Source organism: Panthera onca, chromosome D1 (assembly GCF_046562875.1).
Source record: "Panthera onca isolate mPanOnc1 chromosome D1, mPanOnc1 haplotype 2, whole genome shotgun sequence".
NCBI classification, from domain to species: Eukaryota; Metazoa; Chordata; class Mammalia; order Carnivora; family Felidae; genus Panthera; species Panthera onca.
In genome coordinates this window covers 112,017,072-112,038,670 of record NC_138348.1, presented here as the reverse complement: position 1 = coordinate 112,038,670, position 21,599 = coordinate 112,017,072, and the positions used below count along the sequence as shown (strand labels likewise).

Below are 21,599 nucleotides of genomic sequence, written 5' to 3'. Positions count from 1 at the left end.
TTTTTAATGTTTTTTTATTTATCTTGAGGGAGAGACAGAGAGCACAAGTAAGGGAAGGGCAGAGAGAGAGTGAGAGAGAGAATGCCAAACAGGTTCTGTCAGCACAGAGCCCCATGCCAGGCTCAAATTTATGAATTGGGAGATCATGACCTGAGCGGAAATGAAGAGTTGGATGTTCAGCCTACTGAGCCACCCAGATGCCCCAACAAGTGGCTTCCTAAATGCCCATCACCCATCTAGCCCATCCCCCACCTTCCATCAACCCTCAGCTTGTTCTCTTTTGTTAAGAGTCCTTTGTGTTAGGGGGTGACTCAGTGACTCAGTCGGTTGAGCATCTGACTTCGGCTCAGGTCATGATCTCACAGCTCGTGAGTTCAAGCCCTGTGTCAGGCTCTGTGCTGACAGCTCAGAGCCTGGAGCCTGCTTCAGATTCTGTGCCTCCCTCTCTCTCTGCCCCAACCCACTCGCATTCTGTGTCTGTCTGTCTCGAAAATAAACATTAAAAAAAATTTGTTTTAAGGAAAAAAAAAGAGTCTCTTGTGTTTGTTTCCTTCTCTTCTCTCTCCCCTCTTCCCATATGTTCATCTCTTGTTTCTTAAATTCCACATGAGTGAAATCATACAGTATTTGTCTCTCTCTGACTTATTTCACTTAGCATAATACATTCTAGCTCCATTCATATCGTTTCAAATGGCAAGATTTCATTCATTTTGATGGCTGAATAATATTCCAGTGTATACATATACTACATCTTCTTTATCCAATCATCAGTCAGTGGATATTTGGGCTCTTTCCATAACTTGGCTCTTGAACATAGTGCTGCTATAAACATTGGTGTGCATGTACCCTTTGAATCAGTATTCTTGTATTCTGTGTGTAAATGCCTAATGCAGTTGCTGGATCATAGGGTAGTTCTCTTTTTTTTAACTTTTTGAGGAGTGTCCAGACTGTTTTCCAGAGTAGCTGCACCAGTTTGCATTCCCACCACAGTGCAAGAGGGTTCCCTTTCTCCACCTCCTCACCAGCATCCATTGTTTCTTGTGTTGTTAATTTTATCCATTCTAACAGGTGTGAGGTGGTATCTCGGTGTGGTCTTGATTTGTGTTTCCCTGATGATGAGTGATGTTGAGCATCATTTCATATGTATACTGGCTATCTGTAAGTCTTCTTTGGAAAAGTGTCTATTCATGTTTTCTGCCCATTTCTTACCTGGATCATGTATTTTTTGGGTGTTGAGTTTGATAAGTTCTCTTTAGATTTTGGATACTAACCCTTTATCAGATATGTCATTTACAAATATGTTCTCCCACTTCACAGACAGCCTTGTAATTTTATTGATTGTTTCCTTTGCTATGAAGAAGCTTTTTATCTTGATGAAGTCCCAGTAGTTTATGTTTGTTTTTGTTTCCCTTCATAGAGTTATATATCGTGTCTTGATTCACATTTAGGCAATCTCCATCCTTTTAAAACAAAATTGTTTTCTTAGCTATTCCTACTACTTCACCTTCCAAACAAAGTGTATAAATAACCTATTAAGTTCAATAAAATATGCTATTATGTTTTCTTTGTTGTTCTCTTGGGTTTATAGATTAATTTGGGTGGGAAATTGAAACCTTTATATTTTTTTGTCTTCTAATCAATGGGATTATATATCTCTCACAGTAGTTAAATCTTTTTTTATATATATATCACTCAGGGATTTTTTAAAATATATTTTTCCATATATGCCTTGTGACTATTTGTTTAGGATTATCTTCAAGTATCTTATGTTATTCTCTTCTTACTGCAAATAGAGGCTTTAAAAAAGCAAACACTTCCTGATTTTCTTTGGAATACAAGAATGCTGTTAAATTTTGTATACTGATTTGAACTCTTGCAAATCCAAGGAGTTTATTATTAATTGGAAGAGATTTTTAATGAATAAAATCATATTTTTCAAAAGCAGTAATGATTTTATTTCTTGTGTTCCATAGTTTTTACTTTTGGCTTAATCGGCTTGGAACGCTAGTGCAAAATTGATTAGAAATCTTTTTTACTTGTATGTTATATAAAGATAATACTCAAATACTTCTGCATAAGAAGGCTACAGATTTTCTCATATTGTTTTTCCTCTATTTCTATTTTATTGGTAGGCTTTTTATTAAATATATGCGTTAGATTAAGGAATTGGTTTTCTTCCTGTTTTCTTAAGGTTTTAATTTTTAATCTTTTATTTATTTATTTTTTTATGTTTATTTTATTTTTGAGAGAGAGGGAGATGCAGTGTGAATGGAGGAGGGGCAGAGAGAGAGGGACAGAGAATCTGGAGTAGGCTCCAGGCTCTGAGCCATCAGCACAGAGCCCGATGAGGGGCTCAAACTCACAAACCTTGATATCATGACTTGAGCCAAAGTTGCTGCTCAACCGACTAAGCCACCCAGGTGCCCCTATTTTTTATTATAAACAATTTCTGAATACTACAGAATGCCTTTATAAACTTCTTAAAATTATTGCATCTACTTTTTCATCTTCTTTTTTTGAGGAACGCTATCATAAATATGTCTGTTATTACACTGTCACCCCATTCTTAGTGTAAATACTAGTATCATTAAATACTAGTTAATAAGTATTAATATTATTTCAGTTATGGCTAGATTTTCTTTGCTAGCATGTTTTTTAGAATCTTTACATAAATTTAATGAAAAATCAGCTGATATTTTTCTAACTTTTCTTCTTCTGTAATTTTGTTTCAGTTTTGGAGAAGCCTTGTAAAACAACTTAAGAAGTGTACTTCTCTTTTTGATGTGGAAGTGTTTATTTAAAGTAGAGCTCATCAGTTTCTTAGAAGTTTTGTAAGACCTGTCTACAACGATTTGGGTCTATTAACCTTTTCTGCTGTTAGATATGACAAATAAAAATTAATTTCTTGAATTTTTATGGATCCATTCTGCTTACTTTATTGTGTATTAATTTACCTTTTCTGGAAAAATTTCCATATATTTCCTGTGTTATGTATGATATTCTCTGTTTTTTTTTCTGTATATTTTTGTCTGTATTTATTGTACCTTTGTATTTCTGACACTGTCTTTGTGCTAATTCTGTTTTTTCATTTTCAGTCTTGCTGAATGTCTGTGATTTGATTCGTCCTGTTAAAGGGCCAGCGTTTGCTTTAATGACCTGCTCAGTCCTTTGTTTCCTTACCATTTTATTCGTGATTTCTTTTTAATCTTTATTATTTGCTTACTTCTTTTTATGTATTGGTTTACTATTCTTCGGACTTCTCAAGTTGAATGCTTCGTTCATATGTTTTTCTTCCTTGTTTTTTATGTGTTGTACATCTACACTTGTATATGTATATGAATTATGTATGTGCATTTATTGACTGATTGATTTATATATTTCAATTTTGAGTTGAGATGTGAGGCAGTCTTTCTGCTAGTGGATTTCTAATATTAACACTCAGTAGCCAGAGAATGAGGTGTATATAATATGTGTCTTTGGATCTTTGTGATGTGGCTCATGTTTCTACATAGGTAGGCCAAGTCCAGAAATAAAAACATCATTAATCTTTGTAACATTAGTTAACCGTTGCAATTCAAAATTCACTTAACCCCTATAGTTCAGAATCCCTGCCATTCTAGTCTCTCCTTGCTTTGAAGAGGCAACACAGCACAATGGTTAATAATTCTGATTCCAGAGTGAGTCTGGGCACTCCTATCTTGTTGTGGCCACGTGCTGACTGTGACTTTGGACAAGTCAGTTAAGCTCTATGTTGTTTTGTTTCACTGTCTGTAAAACAGGGATGTTGATAATTACAGGGCTGTTGTTATGATTAAATTAGTTACTTATATACAAAAATCCCTCACAATAATCAAAATCTTTACATTAATCCTGACATACAATTGATCTGTATAAATTTAACTATTATAGTTACATTTGATATATAGAGCATCCTTTTATTTTTTTAAATTTAGTTCAGCCATGTGTTAAAATATCTATCCAGCATTCTCTGTACGCATAGCAGAAGTGGTACATCTCCTTCCATAGTAGTTCTGATGGCCATGTTGCCCAAATTCCTCTACCAACATTCATCCCTCCAGAACTGTGGATGTTGTCTTTTCCATTACTAACACCCCCCTTTCACTTTACTGCCATTTATGCAATTATATTTGTATTTCTCTACAAATACACTGACTTTATACCGTCTTGAATCAAAGCCCAACTGATCTCAATAGCCAAGAGCTTGCAAGGGATAAAATTTTTCTGAAATGTGGAACATGCAGAGTCTGAGGAAAACAATAACAAGAAAATTAACTTATGGGAAGAAAGATATATGGGATTAATTTGCTGAAATCATAATAGTTTACTGAGGAAAAAAAATGAGCCCAACAGATCATGTTGATTAAGTAATGAATTAGAAAATTTGTTCTACATCATCATATAGATCCAGGGTTTGAGAGTGTACAAATGGGGAGCTAATTTACAGTGTTGGTCTCCAGATGGGCACCGTCTCCTTTCACCTTGTACTGAGGGCCAAAGTCATGGCCAGCTGTCTTCACCCAGTGACGTGCAGAGACTATAGGAGTCATTAAGCTGGAAAACCCAGCTTGCTTCTTACACTTCATTTCCAACCAGCCACCATTTTAATTGAAATTGTATTCTCTTTTGGAGGATTTACAGGGCACAGTTTAGTTGTTTTCATTTTTATTGAGATACCAAACGTTAAATGAGTGTGTTGTGCTAGCTAAGGTACTTTTCCAAGTTGGTCAAGAAGGGCTGGACTGCCCATGATTGCCTGAAGGAGAGAAAAAGAACAGAAGGTCACGATAGTAATCCCCAGAGGCCTTTAGTCCATCCCTTATTATGATTCTTTTTTCATCCTCTTCTGGGTACTTTTTGCCACTTCCTTTGGTTTATATTTGTGACCCTTATAATCTGTCTGCTAAAAATACTCAGTGTGATCTTTGCCAAATCTGTTATGAAATTACATCATTTCTCTGTGCAAAGCACTTGAAATATTGTCCATCTCACTGGGCATAAAATATGTAAAACATTTACCATGTGACCACCAAGGTCCTTGTGATCAGGCTCCCCACTGCTTTTCTTAGGTTGTTTCAGCCACTTTCCCCAATCTCATCTGCCTCCAGTCTACCATCGTTTTGCAGTTCTTCAGACATGTTAATTGCATTTCTGCCTTAGGGTGTTTGTACTTGCTATTCCCTGAGCTAGGACACTTTTCCCCCTGCCCATGATACCACAAGGTTCCCTCCCCAGTCTGTCCATTCTTTGTTCTGATTTTACCATTTTATCACTTCAAAGAAACTTTGCCTGATTAATCTATAGATAGCACTGCAGCATCCACCTTCTTGTGTCTCTTTAGTCTCCTTTATCTTTCTTCTTAGCTCTTATCCCTCTCTGACATAGGATATATTTCCTTGTGTATTTAGAGTCTGTTTCCACTCGCTAGAGTATGAGCTTTCTCAGAGCAAAGACTCCATTTATTTTGCTTACTGGTAGGTTACAAGCAACTGGAACAGAACCCGGAACATAGTAACTGCTTGAGAAATGCATCACATCAATAATTCAATCCCCAAATGTGGTTCTACTGAACTAATTAGGCCTTAAAAGCTATTATACTGAGATATCTGTGCAATTATGGAACCAAATTGTCAGAAACCAGAGTATGGGTAAATATTTAAACTACTGAGATAAACGTTACGATAAAATATAATTTAAATTATGTGTCTGAGAGGGATACTAAGAATTGTTTATGATGTAGAATGATATAAAGCTGCTATGAGGGAGTAAAATAATTGTTGGGTCTAACCTTGATGTACCCATTCTAAAGTAGTTTGCCTAATAATAATAATAATAATAATAATAATAATATGTTGAGATGGGTGCTTGAAGGGGTTTTGATACTTGAGTAGTATTTGCAGATCTGAGACCACACTCTTGAGTGTTCTGAGATCCACACTGTGAGAACAGCTGGAGAACCAGAGTTGGCCTCACCACAAGCTTTACAGTCCCGGATAGATTTCATACTATGTGATGATGATAGCTCAAAGTAGTGAGGGAGTGCATGCCCTCAGAGGACCAAAGTCCTGCTTTCTCCATGGTCAGCTCCTCTGTGTTCTGTGTTTTCAGGATCTGAGGCACTGTGTGGTGACTGAGCGTGAGGGAGGGGAGGGCAGGTAGAGAATGAGAGATGAGTATGAGTAATAATGGAAGCGTGAGCACATTTCTATGTTAATAGCTGCTACCGTGTGTCCTTCGTAGGTTATTACTTCCTGTCTTGCTTTGGCTTCTCTCACTGATTGACTGACGGATGGATGGATTGTGGAGGTGGAGGTAGGGGCCAGATGCACATTAAGTACAGTAAAAAACAGCAACTGATCGCCAGACTACATCAACAAGGCACACTACTGTGACCGTCTCAGCTGTCAGCTGCCATGGGTCACTGGACCTCACCACCCGTATTACTCTCCCATTCACTTCACCTGCCAACAGCTCTTGATACTTACTATTTTCAATTGCCAGGGAAGAGATAGAAGTATCTTGTCATGGATAGTCGTTCAATGGTGGGCATCTGGGCTCTAACATTTGGTTTTTCAAATGACTGTTGTACCTAAAACCAAAAAGAGGTGCTCGGTGAGGCCTACCTCTTACGAATTCTCAGAAAAGATTTTCCACCTCGAGCCTGAAAATTCTGGGCATGCAGGGTGCTCCCAGGACTGATGAGGCTGGTCCCATGGATAGTCTAATTTCCTGCCACTGCTGCCTTCCCTCTTAAAAGTGACACCCTCTGTCACAATAGCTCTTTGTCTCACATACTTTATATCTAATCCAAGGCCTTTCAAACTTCCATTTCCTGTTTTCTGATCTATAGGTCTAATAACCAATTTTCCTTTGGGGTCTGTTCGTGAGAACTCGGTTTCGAGAATTCTCTACGTTCTACATCCACCAGGGCTAACTCCTCAATTTAATGAGACTCAAATCCCAGGATTTTGTTCTTAAGTCTGGAACAATGAACAACTTTCACATCCCCTCCACCAACCTGACCTGAAGTCTTTTGACACGGACTGATCAATGAGATCCTACTTAACCTAGATCGACTAGTGCTAGTCTTTTCCTAGAGATGCCCTTCAAAGTGCAGTGTATAAATCCTGTTTGTCAACTTGCTAAGTTCTTACACAGACCCTGACTCATGTCACACTGCAGTCTTCTCCAATTTACTAATGGTGTAGCCTTCTTTGTCCATAAGAGTGTACCTGTCCTCTGTGTTTTTGAATGGAAACGCAACACACTTTTCCATGTTCTTAATACCAATCCCTTTCTCCCTAAAAGAGAGGGGAGGAGCATATATTTATTATTCATGCATTTATTCACTCAATGAATATTAATTCCTATGTGCCTGAATGTTGAGGTGTTTGGCAAATCCCTGCCTTCATTAAGGTCTCATTTGAGTGCGTGAATGCAGTTGAAAAAGAAACAAATAAACGCATACCCTGAAGGCATGCATGCTTGCGGGAGCTACAGAGGGAAATAAACTAGAAGAAGGAGGACCCAGGTATGTCCTGAGCTGGGGAAGGAATATCACGTCTTCCCTTCTGGACCACTCCATTCAAAGAACGTCTTCTCCCGTCTTCTCTTTCACATGTCCTCAGTCTTTGTCTTTACGGATCCTATCCCAGCAATCATCCCTCTTACAAGAGTGTAAATGCTCCACAGCCTTATGTCACATATGTCTCGTTCGCCCCCTTGTTGCCAGGATAGAACCCACCACCAAGTATGCCACCCAACCCTATTTATTTAATAAATTAAACAATGAAAATTAATCTAAATACCTCCCACTCTTTGAAATGTAAGAACTTAAATCCCATGAGAGACAAGCTTATATTTTCTATTATTGTTTAATATATTTTGATCTCCTGCTTCTACACATTGATATTTTTTTTCTGCATCAGGTTTTAAACACCTAGATGACAAAAACCAGGTGCCACTCTACTTGTGCTTGCCTGACATTTCTGCCACTGTCCCCTGAAAGGCAGATAATAACAAAGCCCTCCTAAGCAACACGTGACTAGAAGAGGAGAGACAAGCTTACCTTCCGAAATACTTCCTCCAGATGAGAGCACCACGAATACTTTTGGAAGCACGTGATGAGTTGTGTAATGAAGAGAGATCCCTTGTTCACGTCTCTCCAAGACACATGATCTAAGGAGACAGGAAGCGGTCACCCTTGGGCTGTGGCCTTCGCCCTTAGGTTGCTTACATTTGTTTCTAAAGCATAGCGTGGTAATTCTCTCGACATGTTGAGGAGAAGCACTTATAACCCTTTTCCACAGAGGGGAAACAAACCAACACACCAAAAGCTAGTAGAGATTGACCTAATGGGGCAGCTCATCAGAATTGTGGGAGATGGCACTGTATTGTTAGGACTGACTGACTTTTTATTACATGCCCTGTGTTCATCTGCTTGAGAGATAACTGGAATTATCACATTTTAAAACAGAGGCAACAATAGAAGCTCAAATGGATTCAAGAATGTCCCCGTGTTTACACAGGTGGCTCTTCACAGATTTCATACTCTCCTTTCACAATATAGCAAATAAAATAGATGAACAGACCCAAAGGAAACTCTTGGAGGGAATCGATATGTTCATGGCATAGATTGTGGTGATGATTTCACAGATACATACTTATCTCCAAACTCATTACATCATATACACTATATATGCATAGTATTTTGTATGTCAATTATGATTCCATAAACGGGTTAAAAAAGATGAAAAATAAAAATTTGCAAATTAAAAGCACTCAAATGTCAGGCTTCTTCAGGTAATTATGTTGAGCTCAAGAATTCTACACTGTTCTATTAGTAGGGTCTAATAAGCCCCCTAGTACCATTTTGTACTCCTCTAACAGGGCATCCAAATCCCTTGCTGGGGTGTGTGATGGCATACCGACAGAAAGTATCAAATGGGAAATACAGAGGCAAGGCTTGCCCTGGATCCCTGGAAAAGGGCAGCCAGACCCAGGATCCATAAAAACTCTTCTCAAAATGTTGACTGGATTCAATAGAAAACTGAATCCATCATTTATGTTAAAATGGCTTATGGTCAGGGGGGTTCCTTCCATTAGGTTGTTTTAATGTTTGGTGTGCCTTTGACTATAAAGCATTGCACTTATAATAAAAGCACAATTTTAGAACGTATGGGGGATAAAAGAATCTTTATCCCCATAGAACAGACAAGACAAAACATAAAAGACATCAACCCTTAAAATTTGCTTCAGGTCATTGTTGCACAGAGCCTGTCTTGATTTTCTAGAATCACTCAGAGCTGGCCTCAGGCCCCCCAATCCCTGTCTGCAACAGAAGGACACGTACGTGGGGTTGAGGAGCAGAAAGCGATGAAGTCCTTCTCCACGTGGACCCTGTAAACGGCGTCGTCCTCTAGGTTGTCACCCACCTGTGAAAGGCTGCTACCCATCTGTGTAGTGCTGTCCATTGGGGCCGCTGGAGAGTCACTGACCAACAGTTCCCCCAAATTTTCTGTGGAGACATCGACTTGCTTCACACTGTACAGCTCCGAGTATGTCTGGTCCAATTACCCACCTCTTTCTTGTTAAATATTTATTCTAACCAGTTTCAGACACACACACACACACACACACACACACACACACACACACACACACCACTCTGCCTTTCTCTCGTGTTGTTGAGCAATGTGCCCACTAATGGTGAGAATGTCATAAAACTGGAAGAACCCATTTGCTAAGACCAACAAAGGAGTTAAAGCCTCACTTGCATCATTTCAGAGAGCAGACTTAGATTTTTCGCTAAATAATTTTTGTTTCCTTTTTATCCCCCCAAATGCCACTCCACAAAACCTAAAAGACCCTGGATTAAGTCAAGTAGAGATGTGTCAGTTGACAGGGCACATTCTCGTGCTACCAGCCCCCTAGGTGGACTCTCCTAATAGTTCAGTTTGGTTTCTGTGGCCTGAATTGGGTCTACAATCGTTTCCTCTAGAAAAAAAGTACACATCACAGTTCTCTGCAAACAGCTTCATCTCAGAACTCACCACCTCTGCAGGCCTGGACGATGATGACCTTGGGCTTGTCCTTTAGACTAAGGCAGTTGCGGTTGTTGAAAATCTGGAAGATGGTGTCATAAGCCAATACATCTGGGTCTCCTTCAGCACTGTACTTCGTCCCACAGATTCCACTCAGGATGCCATGAGACATGAACACCAGGAATGTGCTGTCCGAGGACTTGTGCTCTGGACGGGCAGCAAATGCCCTCAGCTCTGATTCCATGTCCTGAAAAAAAAGACCTCCAAGTCTCACTTTGACAGGGACAAGCATTTCAATTAGCCTGACCTCCTACTCCTCATGCACAGTGTTAAGAAGCATCCGTGGCATTCCACGTGCTGTGCCTTCTCCTGGTGGCTGCCCCATCTTCCTATCATGAAGCATTGGGTGGAACTTTCTGCTCCTGAGGACACTATGTAAACCATCCTCTGGATACATGTTGCACTCGCCTCCCGTCCCTTATGTAGTTTCCATCTCTGTCTTTTCCCTTTCCATCTCTGTCTTTTCTCTCATTACCTGATCAGAGTTTTGTGTCATAAAGGCATCACACAGCTTCCCTTGTAAAACCCATCCCACGGTGCTTAGAATGAAATTGAACCGTGGATGTACGAACACCCTCTCTCGCCCTGCCTCCTCCTCTCCTGGGCTGCGGTCACCATAGTCTTTCTGTGGTGCTCCTGTGCCAGCTTTCCCATTCCGTTCAGACTTGTCACTGGGAATGTATTTCATCCACGCCTTTCTGGACCTGTCTTGTTCCATGCAGTGGTGTGCCTCGTTCTCTGTTATCTCCTCAGAGAGGTTTCTCTCGACCACCCCGTCCAACGTTCTTGCTCCCCACTCACCAGTTTGCTCTCATGTTTCCTTTTCACTTGCTTTTGACTCTTTTCGCTCTTCTAGAGACACCCTGAAATTTTCTGTTTTGCTTACAGATTGATTATTCTCGCTAAGTGCACCTGGATTGTGGCAGGTGGGAGCTTCCTGTCTCATTCACAGACCTGTACCCAGTGCCAGGAATAACCCCTGGGACACAGTTGGGACTCAGTACATTCGTGGCAAGTACATTCTTGCTAAACGCTCGTTACTCTAGAGTTTTCTGGGCAGTGTTGGGGCCAAGTCCTAATCATCCCACTTTGGAACATGCCAATCACTTTGTTCATTTATGGAACTGACGACAGTTAGAGCTCAAAAGAGGCATAGATTTTACTCTCTCGTACTTCCATTTTATAAATACACACACACACACATGGCAAACATTTGCCTAATATGGTAACACTAATGTGTTAGTAGCAGTATGAATGTTGAAGACGTACTTGTTTGGGGCAAGTTAGGGGTCCCTACCTTAGCAGTGAGTTCCTCCTTTACGTGCACACTATAGCCAAGGTCTGTAAGCAGCCTCCTCATCCCTGCAACGTCAAGGTCAGCCCCCTTCCTGAGAGAAAGATGATCGAACGTCGTATTGCATATGATGAGAGCCAGACGAGTACGATCCTTTCTCTCCTTTATTGGGTAGATCTGCCAGAAATGGATTTGCAGTGAGTTCAGTTTGTCTCCCTCTCCTTTGAAAGCCTCACCCACCAGTCCCTGTTACGTGCTAAGGGCTCATGTAGCTGTCCCAACCCCTGAACCAGAAGACCCTGCCTTCTTAACTCTTTACAGTGGATTGAGTTGACAATGGAAAGAATTACAAATTGGAAGTAAAATGATCTTTTAAGAGCCTGGAACAGGACCCAGTATATATCTGCGATGGTTACTCAGGAATCTCGAGGGCCCTCGAATACTTCCTACTGTCTCTTCCTCTCTCTTCTCTGCCTGGTCTCATCTTTCTTAGAATTCAAGATTCAGATCAATTTTTGTCAAAGCCGGGAGACACCTGCCAGTGGCCCCGGCTAAAAACGATTGCATCAGTGATCCTTTGCCTTTGGTAACATTATTATTCTGGTACTGGTTTTTGAAAACATAGCAACATACAGTGCTATGCAGGCTTCAATTATATTTTAAAAATATGCATTATATCTAGGATTTTCACTAGAATGCAAACAATTATTACTTGGCCATATTCTCTTATACATATTTTGCATCCATGACTACACCTAAAATTGTCATAAATCACAAATAGATACTAGAACAAATAGATGAACAAAGTGAGAAATGTATATTTTATCATGGGGTTGAAAGAGAATTAGAGTCTATGTGAGGCCCCATGATTTCCTCCTTGCCCAAAGCATCTATGGGTAAGATGACCACTGCCCCCACTCCCCAAACTTTGCAGGTAGTGCTTTAGGAAACCGTGTATTTCGTGAAAACAGTTGTTTCTCTCTTATTCTCTATTTCACGGACGAGCACAGCACCTCTTCAGCCCTCTGTTTACACAGTTTCACGAAGTTTTCACGAGGACAAAGCTTGAGAGCATCTACAGATTCTTCTGGCTCAGCCGGCCCAGGCATGTTATTCACGCTAGCTGCAGGATACATCACATGACATAAATTATGAGATCTGCCTTTGTGACCCAGTTACCACTTCAGAAACTGACAAAGAAGGGAAACTATGGGCAGAAGATTTTTTAACACGTAAGGGTTGTGACTATATCTAACCTCTAGTGTGAGGAGATGTATTTTGACTAGGAAAGAAGGGGGGGATTTTTAGTAGAGAAAGAAGATCCACCTGAAAATGCAATAGTAGATTCTGCTAATTCTGAAGAAAACGCCTTGATGATTTGGGGTCAAATGTAGCCTTTCCACCTTCAGCAGAAACAGTTTGATTTTTCTAGTGGTTTTACTGTAGGGTCCTCACTCATCCAAGTAGACTTTCTATCGTCTCCGAGCAAGAACATGTTGAGCTAATATTTATTGGAGGGCTAGCCATTAGAAATGTAATTGGGCCACCTGTGCAATTCAAAATTTTATAATGTCCATTTTAAAAAAAAACTAAAAAGAAACAGATGACATTAATCAATATTAATTGGCATTAGTACTAACATTAGCACTACATTTTAACATGATATGTCCAAAATATCACCCTTTCGGCACGTGTTACCAGCGAGGAGTCAGGCACCCAAGCCAGGTATGGCTAGTGGCCGTCCTGTGGGACGGTGTGCAGTTTTGAGCCCGTTCTTTTTTCATGCAATACACCCCAGACACGTAATGGGATCTTGAAGTGTGTACCATCCAGCTGTCACTTGGCCCAGACTCTTGACCTTTCCAGAGGAGACAGGCTTCGGTGACTTGTCGCCAAGTTGTGAGGTCAGCTATGTAGAGGGTCACTGCTGTGTAGTAACTCTAGGGCTGTGTCCAGAGACTCTACTGTGCTCTGGTGACACTTGCCGCCAGGTTGCTGAGTAACTCGCGCTCAGTTTTCAACCAGGTTTAAAAATGTGAGGAAATCCCTCCTCCCTTGTGGAGAAGTTTGTCTCCGGCTCATCCTGACCCACTCCCTGGAGAAATGTAGTGCTCTCAGACCCCGCTTGGCCTCACTTGACGGAGATTGTGCAAGACACTTGGAAAGTCCAGAGCTCCCCGCACCCCAGAGAAATGAGGAAGAAGAATTCATAAACAGAATTTAGAAGTTTGCCAAGAGCTATTTGAAAAGGAAGGATTTTGTCTATGAAACGGGTAAACCTTTGTGTTCACTTACATGAACGAAGAACACCTCTGATTTTCTTTTATTTAAATGAGAAAAGCAATGTTACCCTGTATAAAATTTTCAGTTGTTTATATTCTACACTTTTTTTTTCTATTTCACTCATTTGTTTCCATTAGTTTTTAAATAATATTTTTCTGATAAATGTCTTTCTAAATGCTAAAAACCTGGAGAGGCAGCAGATTACAAGTCTTTAAGGAAACCCAGCTTTCTGAATCTTTTTTGAACAGTGACACATGCTCTTCCTTTGTATTCTAGAAGATTCTGCCAGTGGGAGGACATATAGGGTCCTGGGATAGTCTCTGGTCAGAGTACGTTTTCTCATCAAAAGAGTTCTTGGTTTCCAGATTGTGTCCAGCTTTGGGGAACACTCTGACTTAACAAATGTTGGCTCCTAATGACCATTATGTATCTACAAATAGATACTGTGTTTGCAGATGAAACTGGGAATTGATAGGATTTCCATCTCATGTTTAATGGTAAGGTTGGCATGGAGATGAATCCATTCAATACCACATAATAAACATTATAGTGCAGCCTGCTTCCCAAAGGGAGTTCTACTCACCTAGCAGCACAGTGGAAACAAATGAGAGAATTACGAGTTGAGATAAAAATTTCAATGTGTTTGTCTTATCTGTTACCTAATGAAATGCTCCAAGAACCCCTTAAACTGATACAAAAAGAGACGGTCTGGTACCAGGTATGACAAAGCCATCCCTTTGGGAGGTAGGAACCCAAGTAGTTATTTTTTTGTAGGAATAACCAGTGTGTGGCACGTTAGCCTGCCCAAGTGTGAGCTTGTTACACGAAATGAACTAGTAGCTTGGATTCCTCCTCTCCCCACTCCCCTCAGTACCATGCTAGGAACCCTCAGAACCCTATCCATGTCCAGAAGGCTTGGCCAATGTCCAGAAGGCCTGGCCAAGGTCTTTATGTCCTACAGAAGGCCAGCTCGCCCAGCTTCCCCACCTGCCTGCATTCTGGGATCTCTCTGGAGGCTCCGTGTGCAGAGGGATCCCATGGAACCCCTGTGCCTGCCTCCCACCTGCCATGGATTCGGCTGACGGCCTGATGTATTTTCCATTTGATGTGCATTGTGATGCCTGGAGTTACTAAAATTATTTTGAAGCTCCTGTGACTTCAGTTTTGATTCCCATTTGCTGAATTATCTCTGATTTTTTTTAAATCCACATTGTCTCCATTCCATGTCAGATTTAAGGGAAAGTAATAAACCTGCTGAGGGTCCAATTTAAATAGTAATGAGGACACGGCCCAGGCCACCACGTTGGACGTCCATCAGACGGGCGTGTGAGTCCTGCTGGTCAGGGGCGCCCCACCTCCAGAAAGGACTCTTTGAAAAAACTCATTTGCTATAGTGAAGTCTCTACAATTTCTGTTATCGTTTGTTAATTATTGCTTATTTTTATTAGTATATTGATAAGCTCTGGTATGCAGGACTGAGAGTTCAGGTTAAACACTGTCGTAAATTAAGTGTGCCACTAGTGACCTTGGACCCGGCGAGATTTGGGCTCTAGTAATATAATTCAATGTAGATCAGAAGTTTTAAAATGTCCTAATAGATTGGACACGTTATAGGTGTTCTCCTGATCCTATTTTGTAACTTGCAGAAATGAGTGAGCCCTAGAAAGGTCTAAATATCAGAAGCAAAATCATAATTATGATAAGTAACATTTGTTGCCTGCACATTCTTCATTTGTTGTATTCATCCTGTATTAATTACGTGCCTGCTATGTGGCTGGCACTCTGCTGAGAGCGATTACTCACTTGTGAAGAAAACACTTGTGCTCTGGGTGAAGAGATTTGGTGGATTATAATCCTGTGTAATCAGAAGGGAACCCTGGAGAAGAGTGACTGTCTTAGCACAGAGGTTACCAAAATTGTCACCATTTCAGAGATGCTGAGACTGGTGCCCAGGGAGGGAAAGAAGCTTGAATGAAATCACAGAGTGTCTACAGTGACAGGACCTGGGTTCAAGGTCAAATATCCCTCACTGCAAAGTGTCCACAAGTACCTCTTTCTGAGAGCAACGTACATGTAAAGACTGGGCTTCTTAGCTCATTGGGGATTGGATCCCTGCCAGCAAAAGACAGGATGGCCTCCAAAAGGACAACGACAGGTTTAGTGAAAACCGCATTCTAGTAATGAAGGATGGCAAGATTATAGAGGACCCTGGAGGGGCTTTGGAGGTGACTAGACTCCAGAAAATTTGAGATGCCCGTTGTAAGTGACTTCTATTTACCTTCTAAACTGGTAGAATGCTTGTCCATATTAAGGAAAGTTTGGACAATGGCTTGACCTGCCTCCTTGGGTTTCTGACGCACTGAGTTCAGAAAGACCCGGGGCTTGTCTCCAGGTTTGGCATCATGAAATTTTTTCTTTTCTGCTTCCTCCAATTTCAGGACATCTTTCTCCACCAAGTCTTGCAAAACGCCAGTAAGGAGCTCTTTGCCCACAGATTCCAAAATCTTAAATGGGTTTTTGTCGTGTTTGTCCTCTGTAGGAAATACAAAGACCCCTTCAACTATGGGCACAACTTAGAGTCTTGCTCTGTCTCTAGAAGGTTCTCCATTATGGGAAATAACCCTGAAAATGCCTTCTGACTATTTCACCATCTACCCCATAAACTACCTGTACTCTTGCACTGTACCTGTTGAGTTCTCTCAGCGCATCAAATTCACACTGGGCCCACGGGCTAGTATTTAATGGCTCATCACCACCTAAGATGAGGGGAGGGGCTTCTCATCTCTCCTCTTTGACACTGGGCCTAACGCTAACTTCCCAGCCACCTACTGCTTTTACATTTCTCTTTCTCACAGTGATGGTGATGGCCCATTTGTAATATCTGCTCCAAGGAAAGTCCATGCTGTTACCTACAGCTGTAAATTTGTTTCCACTAGAATGTACTATCTTTTCTTTCCTCTGTATGTAGTTTCCTTGGTAAAAGCCCCATGTCTTTGAATCCACATCTCATTCCCACATCTTTGTGCTTCAGATACTGACAAACCTGCATATGCCTCCCGAATGTATAAATTAATGAATAAATGAGCGAATGCATCTAGAGTTCTAATGTTCTAAGATCTTGTCTCAAAAAGAATTCTTAATTGAAAATAATCTGATGACTCATCTTTCAGTATGGTAGATTAATTTGCTACTGTGTGGGATAGCGTTCTATCCCATCTTTGCCGAAAGGGGTAAATGTAGTGTCATTTCCATCCCAAAATTTTCGGCTAGCTTTAATCTGATGGTGGAAATTCCTAAATACCTATCTTTCATATTTCATGTACTTTCATAAGATCATTAAAAGCAGGAGCTTTGTTTGTCCTGTTCGTTACCTAGAGCAAGATCTCTGACACAATTGGCATCTGTCAAATATCTTTTTAATGACATGGTATACTAGCAATTGTGATGAAATGAGTCAGTAAAATAGTATTTTAACTAACATTTACTGCATGCATCCTGAGTCAGCTACTGTGATGGCATTGTACCTATGAAGAAGTGAGACACTTCCAAATTCCTCATGAAGCTTAAAGTCCAATGGGGGGACCTGGGGGAAGGATGGATTTATTTTTATTTTTTCCTTTCTTTCCTTTTTTTTTTTTTTAAAGACAAGAAAAGTATAGTAAATGGCTGAAGAATCCTAGGCCACTATAGGAATAGGGGTTCTGAAAAAGAGTAGTAGAAATAAAAGCAGAGAGCAGGGTCTGGATTTGAGAGAGGAACCAGTAACCTTGGCCGCTCCTTGAGTGTCGGAAGTGAGGAGAAAGAAAGAACTGAAGATGATTTCAGGTTTCTGGTGTGAATGACTGGGTGACAGTGGTGTCATTAATCAGGACAGAGGAAACTGGAGGGGAAGCAGGGCGGGGGGAAGGATGACCAGTTAGGCTCGGGGCGCAGAGAGATAAAAGCTGTCTGAGGGAGCCATGAGAGCATATTTCAGTAGGCACTAGAACAGGGAAGTGTGGTGTTCAAGTGGGTAGTCAGGTTTGGGACACAGGTTTAGAACTTGTGAGCATAAACATGTTAGTAAAGCTACGGGGATGGCCTCTGCTAAAGCACATGGATTAAGAAAAGAAAAAGGCATCAGATCAGTTCATGAGAATTACCCATTGCCCTCTCACCCTGAGGTCATCCCATGAACCTGTATATAGTTAACATCAGGAAAGATGCAGTTCGATGTTCTTGCTTTGGAAATACCAGTACCTGGAAGAGGAGGAAACGCTACTTCAGAGTCCGTGGTGTTCTGAGAATTTCCAGATTGTGGGCCTGAGGAAAGATTAAGGACATTAAAATAGTCACTTCTCATGTCTCAGGAATCTTGGCCAATGTGATGGAGGCTCCCCTTTGAAAGTACCTCCTGCAGGCCTGTTCAAGATGCGACTAGCTGAGAACCACACCCACCACCGAGAAGCAAAAGCCTATACACCTTCGTGGCAGAACAGATGAGTCTCTGAACGTGGCTCTTTCTGCTTTCTACGATGAAAGACAGAATCAGATGTAGCATCAAGAGGTCTCTTGATGGCTCCTGGGGTGACCCCTACTGCCTACCAGGTGTGTGCAAGGAGTGTCTAATGCAGAGCCGGGCTGGGCTTTAGAGATACCTAAAAAGGACAGGCATCTGCTCGTGGACACTTAACTTTGCCAAGACGTACCACAGCAGAAAATCAGGACGAGGTGACCTCCTGGTCGCCCCTCAATCAGTGTAAAGTCAGTTTCCCAAGTATCACAGAACAAGAGAGTGGCCAAGCCAGGCTATGAGTGCAAACCTGTCTTTGTTATCATGCATAGACTCTTAATCAAGTATGCCACATAGGGCACTGCACGATAACACAGGTGCCAGGATCCCTAACCACCGCCTCAGTTGCAGTATTCGGTCGCATCAAATCACTCAACATATTAGTAAATCCTCTTCGGTAACTTTTTTGATTGTCAATTTTAAAGATAAGAATTTAATTGAAATTTGTTTAAGGTTTTATAAGGATCTCAGTAGAACAACACCCACCCGAGAAGCTTATTCCGAAAAGTTTAAGAATTGGCATAAGCTGACAATTGAGAAATACTCCCAACTCTTTTTTTCATGGTACCTATTGGAGACCAGATTTCCATCTACAAACGGTGGTCCATTTCCCTGCTGTGAATGGAGGACAGCCGCAGGGAACCCCATAAAACTTCAAGCCCAAGGTAGCACGCTTGGCTATCCCACCCATCTAGACTGCTGGAGTAAATTAACCATCAGTAACTTCAAGAGCATTTTCTGGAGGAGGCCTTTTATGGTAATAGAAAGTCGGTCTTCTTATGACCAAGAAATTTCTCTTAGAAGGATCTCTCCCATTAGAGTGCATCCGAAAATTACATCTAATTGTCATGTTCTATGGGCCTAAAAAGATTGGCAGAGAGATGAGGGAGAGACAAAGCCCTATACCCCTCACTGAGGAGGCACCATGGGACAACTTGAGAGGCACACCCCACACATGGGGAGTCACAATGGGTTATACAAGTGCCTCTAGGGTCCATGAACTGTGGATGGAAAGGAATGGGTCAAGGATGAAGGCTTTGGCTATTCTAAAAGTATTCTGGGCCCTTATTGTTATTTGTTGGTTGTGTCTAATTTGGGGGATATGTTAAATGAAAGAGTTACTGAAAGATAAATGAGAAGTTCATTACTCATTGGTAAATGCTTGCTGGGTCACTCAGCAGGCATAGGCTTCCCCCAAGCCCCAGGAGAAAAAGGCTTCTCATTTTCAAAGAACATCTTCTCTTTCTAAATGGCTTTGGCATGTGCAAGAGAGACCAGGGGCTGGACTCCCCTGGATCTCCTGTGTTTGCTGTGGGGAGGGACTAAGTGAGCACAGGAGGGGCTGCTCAGATGTCTGAGCCCAGGATTAGGGCCTCAGAAGGACTGGAGGTGGGGGTTTGGGGAGGCTCACAGAATGGTCTGCAGCCGGGTCCCACACTAGTGGACAGTCTTACTTCGAAGAAGGTGGGAGGGGGTAACTAGAAGACAGAGTCCACTTAAAATCTTCACTTTTCTGTAAGCGCTGAATTTATTCTCTGAGGGCTTCACCATCACCGAAATACATTTTATTCCTCCTGGAGAGCACAGTTTTGGAGAGGGGTTACAAAGTGAATTTGATTACAGACCTGAAGTTCTTATGTCACATGACTATGTTCCCTGGACTTTAACGAGAGAGAGAGAGAGAGAGAGAGAGAGAGAGAGAGGGAGAGAGAGAGACCTTGGCTGATTAAATGCCTTGCCAGGGTAGCTGGAGAATACAACATGAAACTTTTCAGGCTGCTCTCATGAACTTCAACAAATCAGCTGCCACATATTCCGGATGGGGAAAGAGCTTCGATCCAAAGAAGGCTACGGAGGCCAGGAACAAAAAAAAAGAGGAGACACAGAATAGAGCCACCGACAGAGAAATGGGGCCCCGAAGCCAGAAACCAGGAAGTTGTCCGCAAACTAACACGAGCAGGGAAGAAACCCAGTGTCAGGCACAGACACAGGGCCTACATGAACTTCGGTCTGAGTCATTGACTCTTACTTGAGGAGAGCCCCATGGTCTCTGCAAGGTGGGTGTCTTCCTCACAGATGTGACAGATAACGATCTGGCACGCCCGTGGCCCTTTTCGCAGGACGCTGTCGATCAGCGCTCGGGCCTTATCCATAACTGTAGCGTTTTCACATTTCACTCTCTCCATCTCCTCCTGGTTCAGCACATTTTTCTCAAAGAGTTCATCCAGCAAGCCATTGACCGTCCCCATGCTGACTGAGTTGATGAACTGCTTCCTCTTGCCCTTCAGATCCTTGTCTGGTAGGAGAACAAGGGTTCGTCAAGTCACAAAAACGGGCTGCCCGCCTCTCGTGTCAGCAGCAAGGGGTAGCCTACTTTGGGTTGAATCAGTAGGACGCCCCCTCCATATGGTGCAGGAATCCTCCAGCCATGCACCCCTGTCAGTGCTCCCTGGGCCTTGCCCGTACGTGCTCCCCGGACGGCCTGAAATCACACTGGCTCCCTGCCATTCCTATCTGGAAACCCGGCATGGTCCTGACATGCCCCGTGTTTACTCAACCCTGCACGGGAAGATAAAGAGGCAGCGCTCTGTTCTCCCATTCCCTGTGGTGCCCACCCCGGGCCGATCCCGCACCTTCTACCAGACTGTGGCCCTTCGAATTCAGTTAGGATTGCAAAACCACAGGATACCAGTAAAGCCCCAGCTCCCTTCTGGCCCTTGCCTTTCCTTTCTGCAGGCTGTGGAATTCTCTGGAACCCCTCTCCTTTCCCCCTGTGCCCTCCCCCCTGCCTCTGTGCCCTCGCCCTCAATTCTGATCACCTGAACATTCCTAGAAGTAAAAGCCAAAACTGTTTTTCCCCAAGAGCTGTCCTTTTAAGACAGTGCACAACTTACCGGCCATGGCTTTTTCCTGTCAGCCTCGGTGGTATGAAACCGAAAGCATTTTCCACCTTCCTTTTAGCAGGGTGTGTACATGTGTTGAGAAATAGCCACTGTTCACGCATTCGCATCCTGTTTTGTTTTCCTCCCCCCTCTGCTTCAAGAGACAGTCAGTTCTCTGAAACTTAGACTGCATCAGGGAGTGTATCTTCGGGAAATTTCTTTCACTTGCACTTGGAGAAGGTCGGAGTAGGAAGAGAGGGGGCTCAGAGAGCCAGGAACCAGTGGGAAAAGCTGTATACAGTGAAACTCACACAGTGCAGACTTGCCCATTCATTAGGAATCAGCAAGTGTGATGGGGAAACGTAACTTCTGCTTTGGCATCGTACTCAGTTCATTCTGGCTGGAAGAGAACAACATAGACTGATGGCTGATGAACCACAGGGGTTTGCTTCCCCCAGCTCTAGAGG

The 21,599-nt window shown here is 42.1% G+C and overlaps 1 protein-coding gene and 1 long non-coding RNA gene across 5 annotated transcripts in view; one reads left to right on the top strand and one right to left on the bottom strand.

Annotated features, from left to right (window-relative positions):
* Positions 1 to 21,599, top strand: part of LOC132660785 (uncharacterized) — a 493,076-nt gene that overhangs the window by 314,697 nt on the left and 156,780 nt on the right. The window lies entirely within an intron of this gene.
* On the bottom strand, positions 4,319 to 20,400 carry LOC132660783 (caspase-1). 3 transcript variants are annotated; one of them, XM_060604575.3, is made up of 10 exons: positions 20,280 to 20,400; positions 17,938 to 18,000; positions 15,977 to 16,231; positions 12,429 to 12,538; positions 11,419 to 11,592; positions 10,071 to 10,308; positions 9,371 to 9,535; positions 8,087 to 8,196; positions 6,504 to 6,607; positions 4,319 to 4,774 (listed from the first exon to the last, which is right to left on the bottom strand). In XM_060604575.3, the coding sequence occupies exons 1-9, from the start codon at positions 20,293 to 20,295 to the stop codon at positions 6,509 to 6,511; spliced, it is 1,230 nt and encodes a 409-aa protein (XP_060460558.2). In that variant the 5' UTR covers positions 20,296 to 20,400; the 3' UTR covers positions 4,319 to 4,774; positions 6,504 to 6,508. The 3 variants fall into 3 exon arrangements, with proteins under 3 accessions (XP_060460558.2, XP_060460559.2, XP_060460560.2); XM_060604576.3 differs by lacking the exon at positions 9,371 to 9,535; XM_060604577.3 differs by lacking the exon at positions 15,977 to 16,231.